We start from the raw sequence: 18603 nt of genomic DNA, 5'->3' as shown, positions 1-18603 counted from the left end.
TAAAGCTGATTTCTCTATGAACCTGAGTCTGGGTTCTAGAAAGAAAAGCACACGGGCACAGTTTTGTTTTCAAGTAGCTCACGGTAGGGAAAAGAAACTTACTAACTTCTTTATTAGACGTTAAAATGAAATTAGAGCGCAAATACGTTAATGTTAAGCCCACAGTTCAGTGATTTATTAAGAGAGTTAGCGTGTGCGTTACATACGAATGTCCTTTTCCATGGAAGAGAATTCTGGTAAGATGAGAGCGGTGATTTTCAGGCTGTCACCAGACCACTGGGACACAGCTGAAGTTGTGTGTCTTGGAAAGTTGTGGGAACAATGTGTGCCATACATTGTTACACCTACTTATTCAGATCCTGAGCTGCTTTGTTTGGGACTGAAATTTACCAGCTCTTCGTAGAGATAATTAATCTAAAACCTATCAGAAGTTCTAATGGACTGTTGTTGACATTTAGGAATTTTCGGATCTTTTTGTGCTTTTGTGATTGTGCCAAGATACTGATAAGAAAAGTTGAAACAATCCCAGTACCTGAATTGAAAACATGACCCATTATGTATCTTTGATTACTCGTGAAAGATAGTTCTTTGGACAGGCTCACTCTGGACATCTGTCTGGTCGAGGGTGTTGGTTAAAGTAACAAAGGGTTTCCAGCTGTTGACCAGGCTAGGGGCTGCCGAGCTAGGCTCCTAGTTTCTGTGCCCCACCCGTCGCGCAGCCTCAGTGTCCAGCCTGTGTCTCTGCCCTTCCCAACTGGGGTTCCATGGGGGAACTGAGGGTTTCTGGAAAGTGATTTGGGTGGTGGGTCTCAGCTCTCCCCAGCATGGTACGTAGGTACCCTCACTTTCAGTGGGTACACCGAGCCAGATTTTCTTGGAAGGCTGCCTCTGCTACGTTCTGTTCCCTGGGCCTCCCTTTGCACCTCTGCTCTCTGATCTCACGTTCACCCACAAGGACTGCCTTGAAGTTCTGGGACAAGAAAGTGACTGTTGGATTCATGCAAATGATAATGACTCATGTATCACGTCCTTCTCATCTGTTTGGGATAACCCTGCCCTCTAGCATTTACACTAACTAATCCTTGGAATTATTCTGTATCTAGTTTTTTAGTCACCAGGGGGAAAGTTCGAATGTTCACTTTGTAGCTACCTGTCGTGTCGTGTCGTGTCGTGTCGTGTCATGAGAGGGATTGATGCCTGGATTGAGGTCTGCCTGAGTGTTCTCCATATTCTCCTTTTCTTTGGGCTAAACTACCTGCAGCATCAGAAATCTTGAATTGAAAGCCCTAACTCAGGGATCTAAAAAGTGTGCTCCAAGGACCCTTGAGGACCCTCTCCTGGACCCTTTCAGGGGGTCCGTAAGGCACTCCATTTTCCTTACACTTCAGCTGGAACAGCGTGCCACACACAACACACCGAATGTGAACGAGAGTGAAATAATGCAGCTGTGTTCTACTAAACCAGACATGAAAGAGATTTGTAAAAATACAAAAGCATGCTGTCCTAATAGCTAATATTTTTTTATTTGGAAAATAATAATGATAATTTTTAATTGCTATTTTTAAAGTGAATTACTAGAAGTTAAAAGTGGAAAAATATTGTCTGTCTATTTAATACAGCAAATGACAGCAGCTGTAACTCACGCAAATGCTCTTCAGGGCCTTCAGTAATTTTTAAGAGAGTTTGGGGGCCCCGTGACCAAAACTTTTGAGAATGACTGCCCTAACCCGTCATCAGGGAGACTGTTGACTGAGAAAAGAATTTCCAGCGTCTCTTTAGCTTTTCCCGGCAGCGTAGTGAAAACGTCTTGCCTGTGGGATAAGACTGGCTAGTGGATGAGAATTGATTATTGCATATTTTTTATTTCTTTAGTGCAGGATTCTGTCTTCAATACAAGCCTTGCTTTGCCTATAACAGAGAAACCTCTCTTCCTATTGTTATTATTCCCTCTTTGTCTGTTTTGTATCTTTTCTCCTGCCATCAGGATGACTTACTGGGGGCTGGGTGTGTGAGGGCGGGACTTCACTAGTCGGAGAAGTGGGCGGAGCCCAGTCCCGATCCCAGTCCTGATCCCCCGTGGTCCTCATCTGTCAACGACAGGGAGAATGCAGGTCTGGTGGCCCTGTTTTGTGCCTGACGTATGGAAATTGCCCGGCGATTAGATTGAAAGCACCTTCTGTCCAACACGAGTATCTGTGGTTGCTGTTCTAGCTCTGCCTCTTAGAAATTCAGGTTCTTCTGGTTTCTAACTGGTACATTTGTGACTTCTTGGTTATGTTATCATAGATGAATGGTTACATGATCATATAATGTGGGGATTATTATTTATAATAAATGAACTGAAAATGGTTACTTCAAGACTTACAAGCTCCTGATCACTTGCTGTTTGGGAAAGCAAACAGCTTGGCCACAACTCAACTCTAATATTGCGCTGTTCACGAGCATGGCCTTCGCCATACGTTGTAGGCCCAGGATACCTTGTCCCGCTCCAAGATGGATGTGACCGAATGACTAAAAGGGACAGATAGGACTTTTCTGATTAGTTTACATGTCCTGGTCTTACCGAAGGTTACTTTAGCCTGAAGTTGGCTGTCAGGCAGACATGACAGTCTGTCTACGTCTCGTTCTCGTTTCTTTGCTTCTCTGGCAGTCAGACGGTTAGGCGTCTCATAATGCATTACCTGATGCAGGTCTAGCGGGGGACCGCATTTCTCAGCGTCTTTTGCATTTAGCCTAAGTTTAATTAATTGTGCTGCAGTGACCCAAGGATGTCATCCTTGATGATTTGCTGGTTTCAGTGCCTGAGAATAGTAATTTATGTACAATTATTTCACTTGAAGTCCTGATTTTAGTCCTACTTGTTGCCCGTAGATTGGAGAAGCATTTGCTAGATGTCAGAAATTCAGATACCTGTTTTTTTTTCAACGTTTTTTTTTGTATTTATTTTTGGGACAGAGAGAGACAGAGCATGAACGGGGGAGGGGCAGAGAGAGAGGGAGACACAGAATCGGAAACAGGCTCCAGGCTCCGAGCCATCAGCCCAGAGCCTGACGCGGGGCTCGAACTCACGGACCGGACCGCGAGATCGTGACCTGGCTGAAGTCGGACGCTTAACCGACTGCGCCACCCAGGCGCCCCCAGATACCTGTTTTATAGGACTTTTCCATCTGTAAACACGGATGTAGGGGGTAGAGAGAAGCTTTAAAGGTTTTTTTTTTTTTTTATGTTTATTTTTGAGAGAGAGAAACTGAGTGGGGAATGGGCAGAGAGAGGGAGACACAGAACCCGAAGCAGGCTCCAGGCTCTGAGCTGTCAACGCAGAGCCCGACACGGGACTCAAAACCGTGAACCGTGAGATCATGACCTGAGCCGAAGTCGGACGCTTAACTGACTGAGCCACGCAGGAGCCCCGAGAGAAGCTTTAATCGAATAGAGTCTATTCTGTTCATTAATGGTAAGAAATGAACCGTAGGATCCACTTCTCTGGGGAGACCGTCACAACCCACAGTGGCCCCCAGGCCTGCTGTGCAGATGTAATGGTTGGGAGTCGGCCATGCTCTCATCCTCCTGGAAGTGTGGCAGTGGCCTGTGGGCTGTGGGCTTGTCCATCTGTGTTTGTATCCAGCACGTTAGTGCCGTGCGTGTGGGTGAACCTCGGGCGTTCCTGTTTTATGTTGTAGACAAGATAGGAAAATTTAATCCATTTTTTGAAGATGGTATTAAACAGTGGTATCTTTAAAATCGGTATTTTATCCGTAAAGAATATTGTTTTGGTAATCCATAAAAAACTCCTAAGAGGCAGGTGGTCTCATAATGTCAAAGAAGAAAAGTATTTGTTTTCCTAATAAGGTACTAGGTTGCATGCTATGAGGGAAACAAAAGCGAGTAGTTTAAAATAGCCGACCGAAGGGGCTGTGACCTGGGCAGAGAAGACAGACGTGGTCAGAAGTGTCTGCGAGGCAGCCCGAGTCCCCCGCGTGGGACAGAGCGGCGGGGTCAGGTGGCGTGAGCCAACAGCGTACTCTCATGCGGAGGAACCGGGAATGGTCCTCGTGAGTAGACCTGCTGTTTCCGTGGGCTTCTACAACGTCTGAGAAAATTCTCGCAGGAAACAGTTGACCTCTGTTTTCTGGACGTTCTCAGGGGTATTTGGTTATGACGGTGTCATTCGTGTAGGAAGAGACACGTTTACAGGGAGGAGGTTCCTTTACAAACCTGTTCTGCTCTTTACCGTGGTGCTGCCCTAGAAGAAGTCCTTTTCCTTACTCCCTCAGGCTCACCGGTCTTCTGTGCTGAAGCCTCGAGTCACACTCGCCCGGCCTGAAGGTGACCGGGAGCGGCGGGTCCCTGGTCTCTTCCGCAGATGGCTCTCTGGGCGGACCTTGTGTCGATAGGACCGAAGTCAGTGTGATGTTTTCAAGGTTCAGCCGTCTTCTAAGAGCGTGTGTCCTGCCTGGCAGTGTGATAAGTAAATGCTAGTAAACAGCGTGTCTCCCGTGTCCAGGTGTGCTGTTTTCACCGTGCCAGTGAATTTGCACGCTTCAGCAGTTGGCTTCCTCATTTTAAAGTTGTGTGACTGGTGTACAGTAAAAGTGATGACTGAATCTTAGCAGTTAAAAATTTTTTTAATGTTTATTTTTGAGAGAGAGGGAGAGCACAAGAAGGGGAGGGGCAGAGAGAGAGGGAGACACAGAATCGGAAGCAGGCTCCGGACTCTGAGCCGTCCGCACAGAGCCCGACACGGGGCTCGAACCCAGGAGCTGTGAGATCGTGACCCGAGCTGAAGTCGGACGCTTCACCGACGGAGCCACCCAGGTGCCCCATGGATCTTAGCAGTTTTTTAAAATAAAGAGCTTCAGAGCAAAGCAAAAAGCCTTCCACGGATTCTTTAGTTTAAAAAAACTGAACATTTTAGAGGCACCTGGCTGGCTCTGTGAGCGGAACGTGCGACTCTTGATCTCGGGGTTGTGAGTTCGAGCCCCACTTTGAGTGCAGAGATTACTTAATCTCTGGGGTGCCTGGGTGGCTCAGCTGGTTAAGAGTCTGCTGCTTGATTTTGGCTCATGTTACGACCCCAGGGTCGTGGGATTGAGCCCCACATCAGGCTCCGTGCTGGGCGTGCCTACTTGAGATTCCCCCCGCCCAACCCCCCCATCCCCCGCCTTAGCATTCCTGTGTGAGCGCACTCTCTGAATGAATGAATGAATGATTTTTTTATACCCCCAGCATTTAAAAACTTGGTGAGTTATAGCAGAATTGTGCAGTAATTTTCCATGCCAAGCTGTACATAGAGGTGAATGCATGACCGATTGGTGAAGTCTCTGACGTCCATCCTCTTTTGCCTCTGAGCTCAGTTTTCCTGCCCAGAATTGCCTTGCCTTCATTTTTTCCCCACATCCAAGAGCATTAGCTTAGAAACTGTGTACTCTTATTGGTTCTGTTCGTTCTTTTTCTCCCGTAAAAGTAGGGAAGAGACTTGGTCTTTGAAAGTCTCCATATTGTACATTTAGAATGAAAACACTTCTCGTGGTGACAAGACTTTCAGCTCTACATGTGGATAAGCGAGCAAAGTTGTGACTTTCCTTACAAATGATCTGAGACACCCTCATGTCACTGAGTGCGCCCCCTCCCCCATGAACCTTGCCCACGGAACTGCACGTCTTTACCATCACCCCCACCCGACTTCAGTTTTGTGGGCTGTCGCAAGTCCATTCTCTCTGTCTCTCTCTCATCCAAGTGTGAGTTTGGACCACTTTCCCTAACTGCAATATTATACTAAAACCTTTCTCCTAAGTCTTTAGATAGATTCGTCATCTTTCTTAGAAATTCTGATAATTATCTAAGTTTATATTTATGCTTATTATCTCCTTTCAGATTTTTTAAGTGGCTAACAGAAAAAAACATACATGATAAAACCTGAAGTAGGGGAAAGCGCTCCTGATGAAGGGGAAGTTCTCTTATTTGTCTGGGGGTAATAGGGACTCCAGTTGAGTGTTGGCTGCTCGCAAGTTCTAGTTGGCTCAAAAGGAAATACTCCCGCCGACCACACCACGAGAAGAATGGCGTGGGCCTTCTGTGTGTGAGGTGGCCCTGTGGAGGGAGGGACATAGGGGGAGCACATCTGAAAGATGGAAAGACCAGTGTGCCTGGACCATCGGGAGACAGAGTATGGACTGGGTGAGATGGGCAGTGGTCACGTCACGGAGAGAAGGCACTGGAGTTTGCTGTTTATCTTAAGAGCAGTGAGAAGCAGCGGAAGAAATTTTACTAAGGCAGGCAATTCCGTCTGGTTCGGTTGTTAGGGTCTCACTGGCTGCCGTGGGGAAGGGGAGGTACCGAGATCAGAATGGGCAGCTTCATCCAGTGATGCTGTCGTCATCGCCCAGGCTGCTGGTATCTTTGTTTTTGAGCTTCTCCCCTGCTCCGGGTGTGTGTATGGTTCAGTATATGCACTTCGGTGTGGACATACGGAGTACACGATAAAACATTAAGAAAGCAAGAAAAAGGATGAGAGAAAAATGAGCAGAAGTAGAAATGCTGTTCTCTTGCCCACCCCAGTGTATGTTTAGCATTCTGGAGAAATGTGTCCCACTTCGAAAACCACCAGTGTGGACAAGAGGTCATGGAACATGACCCGTGGCAGTGGAGACCGTTCGAGAGATTACGGGGTTGCAAGTAGGTTAACTGGTAGTAGTAGTGGAAAGGAATGGGTGCGGAGGGCCCGAGGTTTCTAGTTTGTGCACCCGAGATCACCATGCGGGCTGGAGAGTCAGCCAGTACTCCAGCAAACGCTGGTCGGGTTTTTGACAATAGTTTTCTGCTTGCCCGTGCACATACTTAATAATAATGCCTTTAGTGACCGAGGCAGGGGGGAGGTTGTCAGCTGGTCTGCTGGACGGCTCAGCTCTGCAGGGAAGAGGATGTGGGACGTGGGTCATTCCTGCCTTTACACAAGTGTTAGCAGGTGGCAGGACCGGGCCACTACTTCCGGTTGACTCTTGAGGCTTCTTTGGCCGGAGGCAGAGCCTCCACGGCGGATCGGGTGCTGGGCTGGGAGCACATGGAGACTGTCGCCGTTCCGGCCTCTAGTAAATGATCGGCAGTCTGTGAGCTGTTAGCAGCTGTTCTCGCTCACGTTTTTGCTTAGAAGGAAATAAAATGCCTTTGAGGCCGTAAGTTGGGGAAAGATCGAAGAGATGAAGAGAGGCAGGGGAAGCCCATCACATGTGCAGTGTTGCCTGAGACACGGCACACGGACGGGAGAGCAGTGCGGCTGTGGGCGCTGTTCCGGGTGTGGCTTTAGATGCGCGGTGCTCCAATTCCTGAGATAGGTAAAGATTTTCTTTTGTTAAAAACCACATATTTTAAGAGGAAAATTTTTTTGAAAATGTATTAAAGTGCCACTTTAAAAATGCCATCCCTCTGAACACAGTTTACTCTTTTCTCACCTCTTCTGGCACGGAGCTTGCAGTCTGACACACACACACACACACACACACACCACGTGTATACATCCAGTTTTATTGAGGTATTACTGAAAAATAAAATTGTAAGATATTTAAAGTGTATGTCATGATGATCTGATATAGTATATATTGTGAAAGGATTTCTCCCATCTAGTTAGTTAACACATCCATCATCTTACCTCTTTTTTTTGTTTTTTTATGATTTTGGTGAGTTGGCAAATTTCATTTATACAGTACAGTGCTATGAAACTGTAGTCACCATGTTTTACATTAGAGCCTCAGTCTTTACTCATCTTGCAGCTGAAAGTTTGTACCTTTTTACCAACCTCTCCCTATTTACCCCCACGGGCCCTGGCAACCACTTTTCTACTGTTTCTAGGAGTTTGGTGGTTTTTGGTTTTTTTTTTAACATTTGTTTATTTTTGAGACAGAGACCGAGTGTGAGCGGGGAAGGGGCAGAGAAAGAGGGAGACCCAGAATCCAAAGCAGGCTCCAGGCCCCGAGCTGTCAGCACAGAGCCCAACGCGGGGCTCGAACTCATAAACTGTGAGATCACGACCTGAGCTGAAGTCAGATGCCCAACCACCTGAGCCACCCAAGCACCCCAAGTGTGTTTGTTTGTTTTAAGTCACCGTACAAGTGATGCCACGTGGTCTCTTTCTCCACCTGGCTCATTTCACGTAGCATAATGCCCGCAGGGTCCATCCATGTTGTTGCCAATGACAGGATTTTCCTCTTATGGCTGAGTAGTGTTCCACATCGTGTTGTGGAATGGAGTATTACACACACACACACACACACACACACACACACACACACACACTGCATCTTCTTTGTTCTTTCGTCTCAGGTAGTTTCTGTGTCTCGACCGTTGTGAGTGATGGCTGCAGCAAACCGAGGAGTGTGGGTATTCCCTGGATACCATGTTTTCCTTTCCTTTGGATATGTACCCGGAAGCGGGATTGCCGGAAGTTAGGGTAGTTCTGTTTTTAATTTTTGAGGACCCTCCATACTGTTTCTGTAGTGGCTGCAGCAGTCGGCATTCCCGTGGTACGTGTTTTTGTTTCGTGTTGTTTCTGACGCAGGCAGCGCAGTGTCTCCCTGCGTTCGGTTCTGGACGCCTTAGAACAGACACACACACGTTTGCTTTCATTCCCTTTCAGCGTATGTAGTAGGACTTTGCAATCACGAGGGAAATACCGGGGGGCCCTTACTGATGGTCAGAAGCATGAACACTGCTCATTTGGAAGCTGGTGATGTGTGCTCACTCGACAGATCAGCTTTCCAGAGAGTAAATCAAATTAAAACTGGCCTTAAGCAAACGATCTCATTTAATCCTCAGAAGAAATGATGAGATGGGTAATATCCCCTTTACAAGTGGCCGTGGGATGGGATGCTACGGGTCTGCTGTAGTGATCACATTTAGCGGGAAAACGTAGTCCTGCCCATCGATCTGACCCGCCTCTCATTTTCGCTACTGCTGTCCGACCCGGCCTTCACCGTTGCGCCACTCGTTCAAACACCTCCGGGGAGAGAGTGGCGAAAGGCCGAGCCTGAGGGATCGCTGCCTTCCAGACCACGTTAGAAATGAGCAAGCAGCCACGACGAGACCGTCCTGTGGTCAGAGTAGCTGATACACGTCGTCAGTTTTCTTCTCCGGAAGTCAAATAGAGATGCTCAGTTTTGCTTGCTTGATTCCCCTTAACCTGCTCCTCAGTTGATGCTTTCCTGGAGGACCCGTCCTTTCTTCTCCCAGCTCGGAGCCCGTTCACAGCGAGGCCGACTCGGGGAGAGCCGCTGTTGCGGAGGCACAGGCGCGGTCCCGGGGTACTGATGGCAGCCGTGACCCTGCTTCTGCTGCGGGCCTCCCGGCACCGGACAGTGAGTGCTCCTTCTCACGCTCCTCCCTCCTCCTTCTCCTCCCCCCTCCCCAGTGAGCATCAGAGTTCAGCAGGAAGTGCCTGCAGGCGTATGCATGTGACTGAATGAATTATTCAGTGTCTCCGGGGAAGGGGAACTGCAGTAGGATGGAGAGGTGGCCGGGAGCTGGCGGGGAGCACGGGTCCTGGAAAGCAGGTGCCTGAGGATCCCAAGTGCAACCGTGAGGCGTGATAGCGTAAACTGTGACAAGCACAGACGTTTCTGGTTGAAAATGTTCTGTCTCACGCAGTCCTAACGGTTCACCTGCATTCTGACAATTTGTCAGATGACTCTGCCGAAATGATCGGTACTGGAATGTGGCAGTTTCTTTGCTGTCAGAGGCGACATCATTTCTCAGGTTTTCCTTGTGAGTTTTTATATTTCCCTGACTCTTTTTTCCTTTGAATATGAATTAAAGGAACTGAAGAATAAAAGCTGAAGACCAGGCATGTTTATTTTAATAAAGGCTTTATTAGAAGTGTCATTTACAGACATTGGTAAGACAGGTTCTTTTAAAGTTTAAACTTGAAATAGAATTATTGACAATTTCCTAAATCGTTTCTCTCCTCTGCAGTGATGTGCTTGACTTGGTAGACATGTTATATGCATGCCTGTGGTCTCTTCTGTCATTACAGTAATGTTGTGCCTGCGGCTCTCACAGGCCTCGAGTGGGTTGGTTGTTGGAGGTACTTAGCAAAGGTGCCTTTTATCAATCTTATTTATTCTGTTTCTGTTTGAAAATATCTGCTGTATGTATTGTTTTTAAAGCAAGATTTAAACTTAATTGGATTATATTAAATCTAATTTCTAAAAATGATAAATTCTCCTGATTATATAAGATTTATTACCATGTTCAGATGTACAATCTTTAAATATAAGTTGGTTTGTTCTGATTCTATGGAGACTTTTTTAGTATGAATCGTGTTACCTAAAGAGCACAGTTTAGGGGAAATCTAAAATACCGTCTTGTTAGCCTTTATGCAGTCTTCCTTAAGCCAGTATGTTTTAATCTGTTCGTTGATTTTGGTTAATACCAATGGAGAAGGAAAATATTTCCCATGCTGAAAAGAATTTCTTGGGGATTTTATAGAAAATTATTGATGTAAAGTTTTCGATGTCATTAATGTAATCCTAAGAAAAATACTAATTTTGTTTTTTCTACCCCACTTTTGAGCATCACCTTGATTTTATGTAACCCTTTCTTCCCCTTTTCATAAATTACCACCTTCTTGTTGAGTTTTTTCTCTTAAAGGGAATTTATTTCATTATTACTTAAGGTAAATTTTAATGTAGATAACCTAAATATTAAATGACTGTTTGATATGGCCACACGTTTTTAATATGATATCTTGTCAAGTATATATACACATTGAGGAAAAAAAAAGAACAAAATGTGGCTTCTTAAAACAATAGTTTTTTGATGCGTTTCAAAGTGCAAAGCAAACGAAGATGTTCTGATTTACGTCAGTGACTTTAATAAGACACTTTAATTTCTCCAGGCTGTTTACAACGTCTTTTGTCTTTTTCAACTAGTGGAACTGAGTCCATCTTACGCTGAGTTCATCGTGAGCATTTCTCCAGAATGTTTCTCAGCCGTCAAGTCTTCTAAATGAGCAGTAATTCCATGGAACGAACTCAGCCTTGGGTCTTGACCTCATAAACCGTTCCATTTACTTTCTAAAACATGATCGTAAAATGTAAATGGATCGCCCTCTCTGATTGTGTCACCCGGAAAACAAGCTCTAAGGGCATCGTTTGGTCTGTGGCTTCTTACAGGGTTTTTCCACAAATAAGATTACACATAAAAATTCTTTTTCAAATTTATATTAAAGAAGATACGTTTTTATTAAATTACAGAGCTTCCAGAATGAGGATCTAGATAGGACGTATGTATAAAAACATTTTGAACCTTTCAAAGCACCTTTTAGTTTGTGTGAAGTTCTTCAGATGGCCCCGTTGTCCTTTGAAGCTTCTAACACCAAGGTGTCTGTTGCAGCCCAGAGCAAGGTTGCTGCTACCCAGGACAGCACTAATTTGCGATGTATTTTCTGTGGTAAGCAACATTATGTTTACATTACTTTTTCAAGCTGTGGTACATACTACTTGCACATTTCCATAACTTTTGTTTCCGTAGGCCATAGTCTGGTTTGTGGTGTTTGGGATCCACAGCGGCTACTGTTTCATGTTGTGATACTGTTGGGGCTCACGTAGGTGATTTGGGCAGCTTTTGAGTTGGCTTCTTAGTGGGGATTTGGTTAGAATGAGAGTCTTAAAATGAATTCCTCTTCAGTTCTTCCAACGTGAACGAGAGGGGTTTTTGTTTCTGTTTTTAACTCTTTTGTTTGAAGCAGTCTTTTAATTTACAATTTCAGGGACAGCATTACACCCACCGTAGTGTGTTTTGAGGAACGTGCCTTATCTGAAGGGAGCTTTCGCTCAGGAATGAAGTTTGAGGTGACCCATGTCGTGAGGCAGACGTAAGCCATTGCTGCTTCACCGGGCTGGCTTGGGAGGGACGGCCTTCTTCCCGCACTAGGTTAGGCACCTGTTGCCGAGGAGTGGGTTTGGGCCTAGCGAGTGCTCTTCCGCTCCTGTGCACACGCGTGCGCACACGTGTGCCGTTCGCACGCAGCAGCCGGCTGTGCCGCTTAGCTGCCCCGGGTTACAGGTAGTCAGACAGGCGCATCTTCGTACCCTCACCCGAGCAGAGGGCTGCGTGCGCACACCCCCCCAGAGGCACGCACACGCACACACAAACCTTCGTCCGAGTCGTTTGTATCATTTGATTCTCACACTTTCCAGTTTGAAAACCCAAGTTCAAAAAGTGACTTGTAATTCTTAAAACTTCTTTTTTATTGGCTCCTGTATATATATCTTTTTTTACTCCTGTATACCTGACTGGCCCAATTATCTTACAAGAGAGAAAATCATAAAGTGACCTACTGCTCAAATTTTAGATGAACAGTTCAGCTGTGTGTATGTACTTATCCATGTGACTCAGTTTTTGATGTGATTCTTCAGTATTTCTGATATTGTTTCTTTAGCTATAAAGAGAATTATTTTCAAATTTATGTACTTGGCTGGTTGAGGCAAAGAAGCATGTGTTAGAAATTTCCAAAAATGAAAACTCGGATGTATTTCTTAATCACCTGAAGTTAACATTCTGGGATTGCTCAGGGGAGACAGAGACAGCAGTGAGCCTGGGGGGTGTGGCCCCTCGCGAGCCCCCATCTTCCCCGGGGTTTGTCTCACCTGTGATTCTCTGCCTCCTCCTGGGGATTCTTCTAGGCCACCTTTTGAACTAGCCATGAGTTATTATTCGTATTGCTGTTATTAGAAGACTTTTTTTTTTTTTTACTCCATTCTGAGAACCTACTTGGTGTTCTGTACTTTGCTACTTACTGTGTTGAGTTCCACATGCAGAATAATAGATACAATTAACCCAATTGCAGAGAGAAGATTGATTTGCCCTTAATAAAGATGAATTTTTAAGTTGTAAAAATAATGTGTTAAAAAGCAGATTTTCCCCATTATTACCTTTAATCGATCTAACTGTGTACAATATAATGACCACATTGCTAAGTTTACACTTGATTGTATTGTGTATCATAGCACCTATTGGTCTTTTAGTCCTGTGTTTTTAAATAGTCTGTGGCTAAGTGTGAAAACTACATTTGTGAAAATTAAAACGTGGTGGCAGGTGGATGTGCTTTAGCCAAAACTCAGTATGAAGTCCTCGTTTCCAGAACCCTTCACTCTGATTTCCATCATTTATAGAGAACATAGCAGCGACATGGACACATTTTCTTTATCAGAAACTAAGTCACATCTCTGCTACGTGAATTGTAGCCAGGACAAATTAATATCAGCGCTTGTCTTTGGCTGTGGTAATAAAACAGAGGAACTAATCCTCGAATATCGCCGCTGTTCTTTATGACGCTCCAGGGGGAGCGAAGCGGGCTCCCTGGTTTCTCCTCTTACTTTCCCCCGGAGGAGAACAGTCAGCCAGCACACGAGCTCAGAGCTCATGATTCACCCGCTGCGTAGGAAAGTGCCTTTTTTGCATTCTCTGAGAAGACAGGTACCCGTTTAGGAATATGACCCATGTGAAAAGTAAGATAATTGTTACATTACAGAAAATACAATGGCAGCTGGCAGCCGTGATTGGTCATGGTTGCCGTCTCATGTTGCTGTAATTGACCAGTTGTAGAACCCAGCGGGCTGACTGGAAGCATGACCTCGTATACCGGAGTTCATAATTGACCCAGAACTCTCCTGTCCATCGCTTTCAGTATATTTACATTATTTTTAAATGCACATGAATTTCAGTGTGCCATTGTCATGACCGGACAGTACTGATGGAGAAGAAGCCAACAAAACAACTAAAGTAAACAGAAGTACGAGAAGACGCCAGGGAGACGGCTTCTCCTCTCCGGCCACCGTGCAGAGGTCTTTGGAGAGACCAGCTGCCCGTTATCACAAAGAACCGTGCAGAAAATCATCTTTAGAGTTTTTCTCGGATCAAAATTCCCCTCATTTTAAAAGGATTTTCCTTGAAGTTTTCCTGTTTTAGCTGCACGAATAAACTGTAGTACGTTATTTTTGTAATTAATGATACCAGCCAGAAAATATTTCCCACATTCTTAAAACCTGCTTTGAAAACAAATTCATTAAGTTTTTAACTTAGAAAAAAACCAAAACAGTTTCTGTACATTCCTTTTAAAAAATACTTTTTTCTCATTCAAGCTTTTTCGAGTTCATTCGAACTTTTGTTTTTGTTTTTTTTCAAATCTGTTTAATAAAATCGGGATTGAGTTGAAATTTTGACACCTTTTCCTTAAATTTACATATTTGAGTTAAAACTTGTATCAATAGATTTCTGTTGGTGAATTTCCTCTGTTGGCACGACGGTGGAGGTAACACATGCTTGCTCTGGGTGTGAGCAGTCTGGCGCACCCGTGGAGGTGGAAGTGGGTGCCGGACTAGTCTCTCTGGCCTCCTGGCATCCAGCTGTTCAGTTATTCGAGCAGCATCAGGCTTTCATTTAAATAAACAGTATTTTAAAAAGAGAGTTAAACCATAATGGTCTCGTGAGTTGCCCCAAGCTACATGCTCAACATTTAATATTTTTGGAAAGATGTAACTTTGGATTATAAAAAAATGCTTCCCCCAAATAGTTTCTATTTTCTCAGGTTTACCCCCACCCTGATCTTCTATTTTCTCCCTCCTTCTGCCAAAGAGGTGAGACATCTTCTCCTCATAAAAGTATTAGACATCAGTGTATGGCTTAATGTGCTAGTCTGTTTTTAACATCAGTATGTTCATTCCCAAGAGAAGGAAAGAATTCCAGCCTGGTTGCTAGACAAGTTTTATTTTTTGTTCATGCAGATTTAAGTGCGTGTTTAATTTAAAAAGCTTTTTGCTTTTTTTGTCGTTGCTGATGACATGGGGTTAATACATTTTAATACTTCCTTTATGTGGTTATCAAAATAGCAGACTGCTAGGAAATCTAATGAAATACATCACTGCAGTTGTCATGTAATTTGTCCTCCAAAAGACAAATTACACGATTAATCTAGAAATGGGGAAAGAGATGAGGAAAAAATTTAGTAGGTAAGTTTAGATCAAAGCATCTGCTTTTCTACATTTGGGACCTACCAGTACTGTATTATTATATTGCCATGTCCTCCTAGTTGTGAGGGTCACTTCACTCTGCGGCACACAGTTGGTGCTCTTGTGCTGTTAACTTAGAGATGCGAGCATTGGCTTAGTACACAGAAGTGTTTGTCTATCAACTCTTTCTTGTAGTAGTGGTCTACAGAACACTTTCACAGTATCTGTTAGGGGCATTTGCTGACACACTAGATTTACTTGTTTACTGGATTCTTTTGTTTACTGGGTTAGAGTTCAAGATTGTTCTGTTTTAACCGTGGGCGTTGCATATTAGGTCCAGTGTTCATTTCTCTCATGATACATTTAATTTTTATATCCAGTGACATTAAAATGTCCCATATTTAATGGCATTCTTTATAAGATGCTAAAAATGGGTCTGCATCGTACATGGTACGTGGGAATGAAGGGTCATTAGTTTCTCGTGACAGAGCCGTGTTGGTTTGAACGCAGGGTTTTTGGTTTTTGTTTTTTTTTGGGGGGGGGGGTTGTTTTTTACCCCAAATGAAAAGTTGCTAAGATTACCTCTGTTACATTAAAAATTCAGAGAAGTAGGCTAATTCTGTTTAGAAGTTTAGCAAATGTTTGTTTTCACCAGTGCTGGAAATGCCAAGCCAGTAAATAAGAATGGCAGCTTAAATTGGGCAAATTTGATAAATGCATTAGCATACTTCGTCCTAGTAATAAGGTTCTCATGCTCTCTCTCTCCTGTTTTTCATTTCCAGTGTTCTATTTAGGTGAGTTTTTGAATTCTGATTTTTTTCATTTAAGTTCTCCCTCCCCACTTCATGAATAAGTACCCTGAAGAGAATGTCTCATTGTCCTAGAAAATGCCAAGCTCAGGCGCCTATTCAGATGCTCATTGAACACTTGTTTTCCTCAAGCTCTTCATATGTAAATGTTTATTTTCCTTTATTGTTGGTGTTTTCCATTTGTTTCAAGTAAGCCTTCTGGGGATGATGGCAGTATTATGTCGCAGTCTTTCATTTGCTGTGTGTCATGGAAAGCTTGTATTTTATTTTGCTAAACGAAAAAGAAGATACGTTTGTAAATGTGTGATGGTTTTATGTTATTCTTCTCATGATTTTATCTCCTCTGTCCAGCTAGCTCTAAAGATAATGTTCATCTATAATGTTTTCCTCCCTTTTTAGGGCCAACATTGCCTAGACAAAATTCACAGCTACCTGCCCAAGTTCAAAATGGCCCATCGCAAGAAGAATTGGAAATTCAAAGAAGGTAAATTTAAAAGTTGTTATTTGCAGTTTTTCTTTCTACTGCGGGAGGCCCGCGAGCATCCTGGTATAGGAAGTAGATTGTGTCTTGTCAGCCATTTAAAAGTCACTTAGCAGCATACGAAATGACTTTCACTTCACGGAGTCTTATTTTTATAGTGGTTATAGATTGATCTATGGTCATTACGGCTTTCACATAACTAATTTAACTAGAAAGTTGGCGTCGTGTTGGCTGTTCGGAGAAGTCTCTGATCTCGAGATACTACCATAGAGCTTAGTAATGGATACAAACTCACTCTGTTCATGATTAAATCGCTCGTTCAGTGAGATCAATAGTATCATCTCGTTGCTTCAATGCCCTTTATAAAGAAATAGATTTGAAATTGTAACACAGCCTCAATTAGGTATAGTTTTTTTTTCTCCTGAATTAGCAGAGTTTCTGAACTGTAAGCTACCAAACTTGTAACAAAAGAGTTTTATATACATTCAGCAACTAAAACTGAATTAGTGAAACCAGGTGTTCCATTTTATTTTATTTTATCTTTTATTTATTTTGAGAGAGAGAGTAGGAGAGAGTGTGATGGGGGGGGCGGGGGGGGGGGACAGAGAGAGAGAGACAGAGACAGAGACAGAGAGAGAGAGAATATGAATCCCAAGCAGGCTCCACGCTGTCAGTGCAGAGCCTGACTCGGGTCTCCATCTCACAAACCATGAGATCATGACCTGAGTTGAAATCAAGAGTTGGATGCTTAACTAACTGAGCCATCCAGGTTCTCCCAGGCCTTCCACTTTAAACAAATGAAAACCTTTTGGAGATGTTGACATTGCCTTTTTTGTTTGTTTGTTTAATGTCTATTTACTTTTGAGAGACAGAGCATGAGCAGGGGAGGAGCAGAGAGAGAGGGAGACACAAAATCTTAGACAGGTCCCAGGCTAGAGCTGTCTGTCAGCACAGAGCCTGACGCAGGGCTCGAACCCACAAATCATGAGATCATGACCTGAGCCGAAGTCAGACGCCCAACCAACTGAGCCACTCAGGCACCCCTGTTATTTTTAATCACTAGTAGGTCACTTGTTTATTACAGAGAGCTGATAACCGTCCTACAGATGGATTCTTCCAGTTGACAAACATTTGCTCCATGGCAAGCTGGAGTTTCTTCCTGTGACCTTTGATTTGGATCCACATTTGAAACACTCTTCATATTTTCCATGTTGTCTTGATATGTGTGTCATGTTCCTCTGAAAGACAGACAGACAGACAGATGGGGATCTTTTACCACGTTCTGTGTGTAAATGCGTGGCCCTTGGGGAAGGCCCTTCCGAAATGAATTTTGTTTTCATCACAACCTCTCTGGTTAAATCCCTCTCTATTTGGTTGAAAATCTGTCCAACTCTTTTGAGTGATGCTGTAACAGAAATAAAACTTAAGTTTTTGTAGAAATAAGGAAGGTTTAAAAGTTCTGTATTGAGTGTTTTAAACATTCCAAAATAATTTCAAGAGTTAGAAATTGTAATGATACTGTTGCCCACCCCCCCCATACACACGGAAAAATAATTAATAAAAAAATGATGGTAGTATTATCAGGAGTAACCCATTTGTAGAAAGCCAGGAAGAACCAGGAGAGAACCCAAATGTAACGGATAATTTTTCACGTTGTGGAGCAGACAAGCATGTGGCCCTGGGGACGGGTGCTGGGCGAGGACAGCACAGAGTAGAGACCGGAGCCGCACAGGATGCTGCCGGCTGGTTAAGGGTCTCTGAAGGGCCGTCCGCTACATGGAGGGCTGTCCACGACTTGCAGCTCGAGGCTGTACTGGAAATGAGTATTGAGCGAATTTTTTACCGATTGCTGTGAAAACGCTGTGTGTATCTGTCCCATCTGGGTGTTAGCCCTGCGGCGCTCAGCTGGACTTGAGGCTTTTCTCCTTGTGTGTGGGAAGATACGTCAGGATTTGAAATTGGATGTTGTTTATATTACTTGTTTAGTTGAAGACTTGAAATCGTCCAGAAAATTGGTGTAAATTTTTAAATTATTTCCTGTCCATAGTCACACACAGACTTTCTTCTTTTCTTTCTTTTTTAATTAAGAAAAACACGATGCTTATGTCTGCACCCAATGCAGGGCTGGAGCTCACAACCCCGAGATCAAGAGTCGCAGTTCCCACCCAGCTGAGCCAGCCCGACGCCCCTCTTCTTTCTCTTGGACAAACCTTCCATTGGACGCCACTTTCTTTCTCCTGGTGTTCATTTTTACCTCTGTTCCTTCCCTTTGCTCTCCTCCACCCGCTTCCGTTTTTATCTGGTGACATCTGTT

At 44.0% G+C, this 18603-nt stretch overlaps 1 protein-coding gene across 1 annotated transcript in view; it reads left to right on the top strand.

The window, feature by feature from the left end:
• Positions 1-18603, top strand: part of ENAH (ENAH actin regulator) — a 137678-nt gene that overhangs the window by 85621 nt on the left and 33454 nt on the right. Inside the window, 2 exon segments of the mRNA XM_043568099.1 lie at positions 11383-11439; positions 16208-16292. Coding sequence (XP_043424034.1) covers positions 11383-11439; positions 16208-16292 — 142 coding nt within the window.

The sequence above is a fragment of the Prionailurus bengalensis genome, chromosome E4, assembly GCF_016509475.1.
Source record: "Prionailurus bengalensis isolate Pbe53 chromosome E4, Fcat_Pben_1.1_paternal_pri, whole genome shotgun sequence".
Classification (NCBI taxonomy): domain Eukaryota; kingdom Metazoa; phylum Chordata; class Mammalia; order Carnivora; family Felidae; genus Prionailurus; species Prionailurus bengalensis.
The sequence above is the reverse complement of the archived record's forward strand: the minus strand, read 5'-3'. Positions and strand labels throughout refer to the sequence as shown.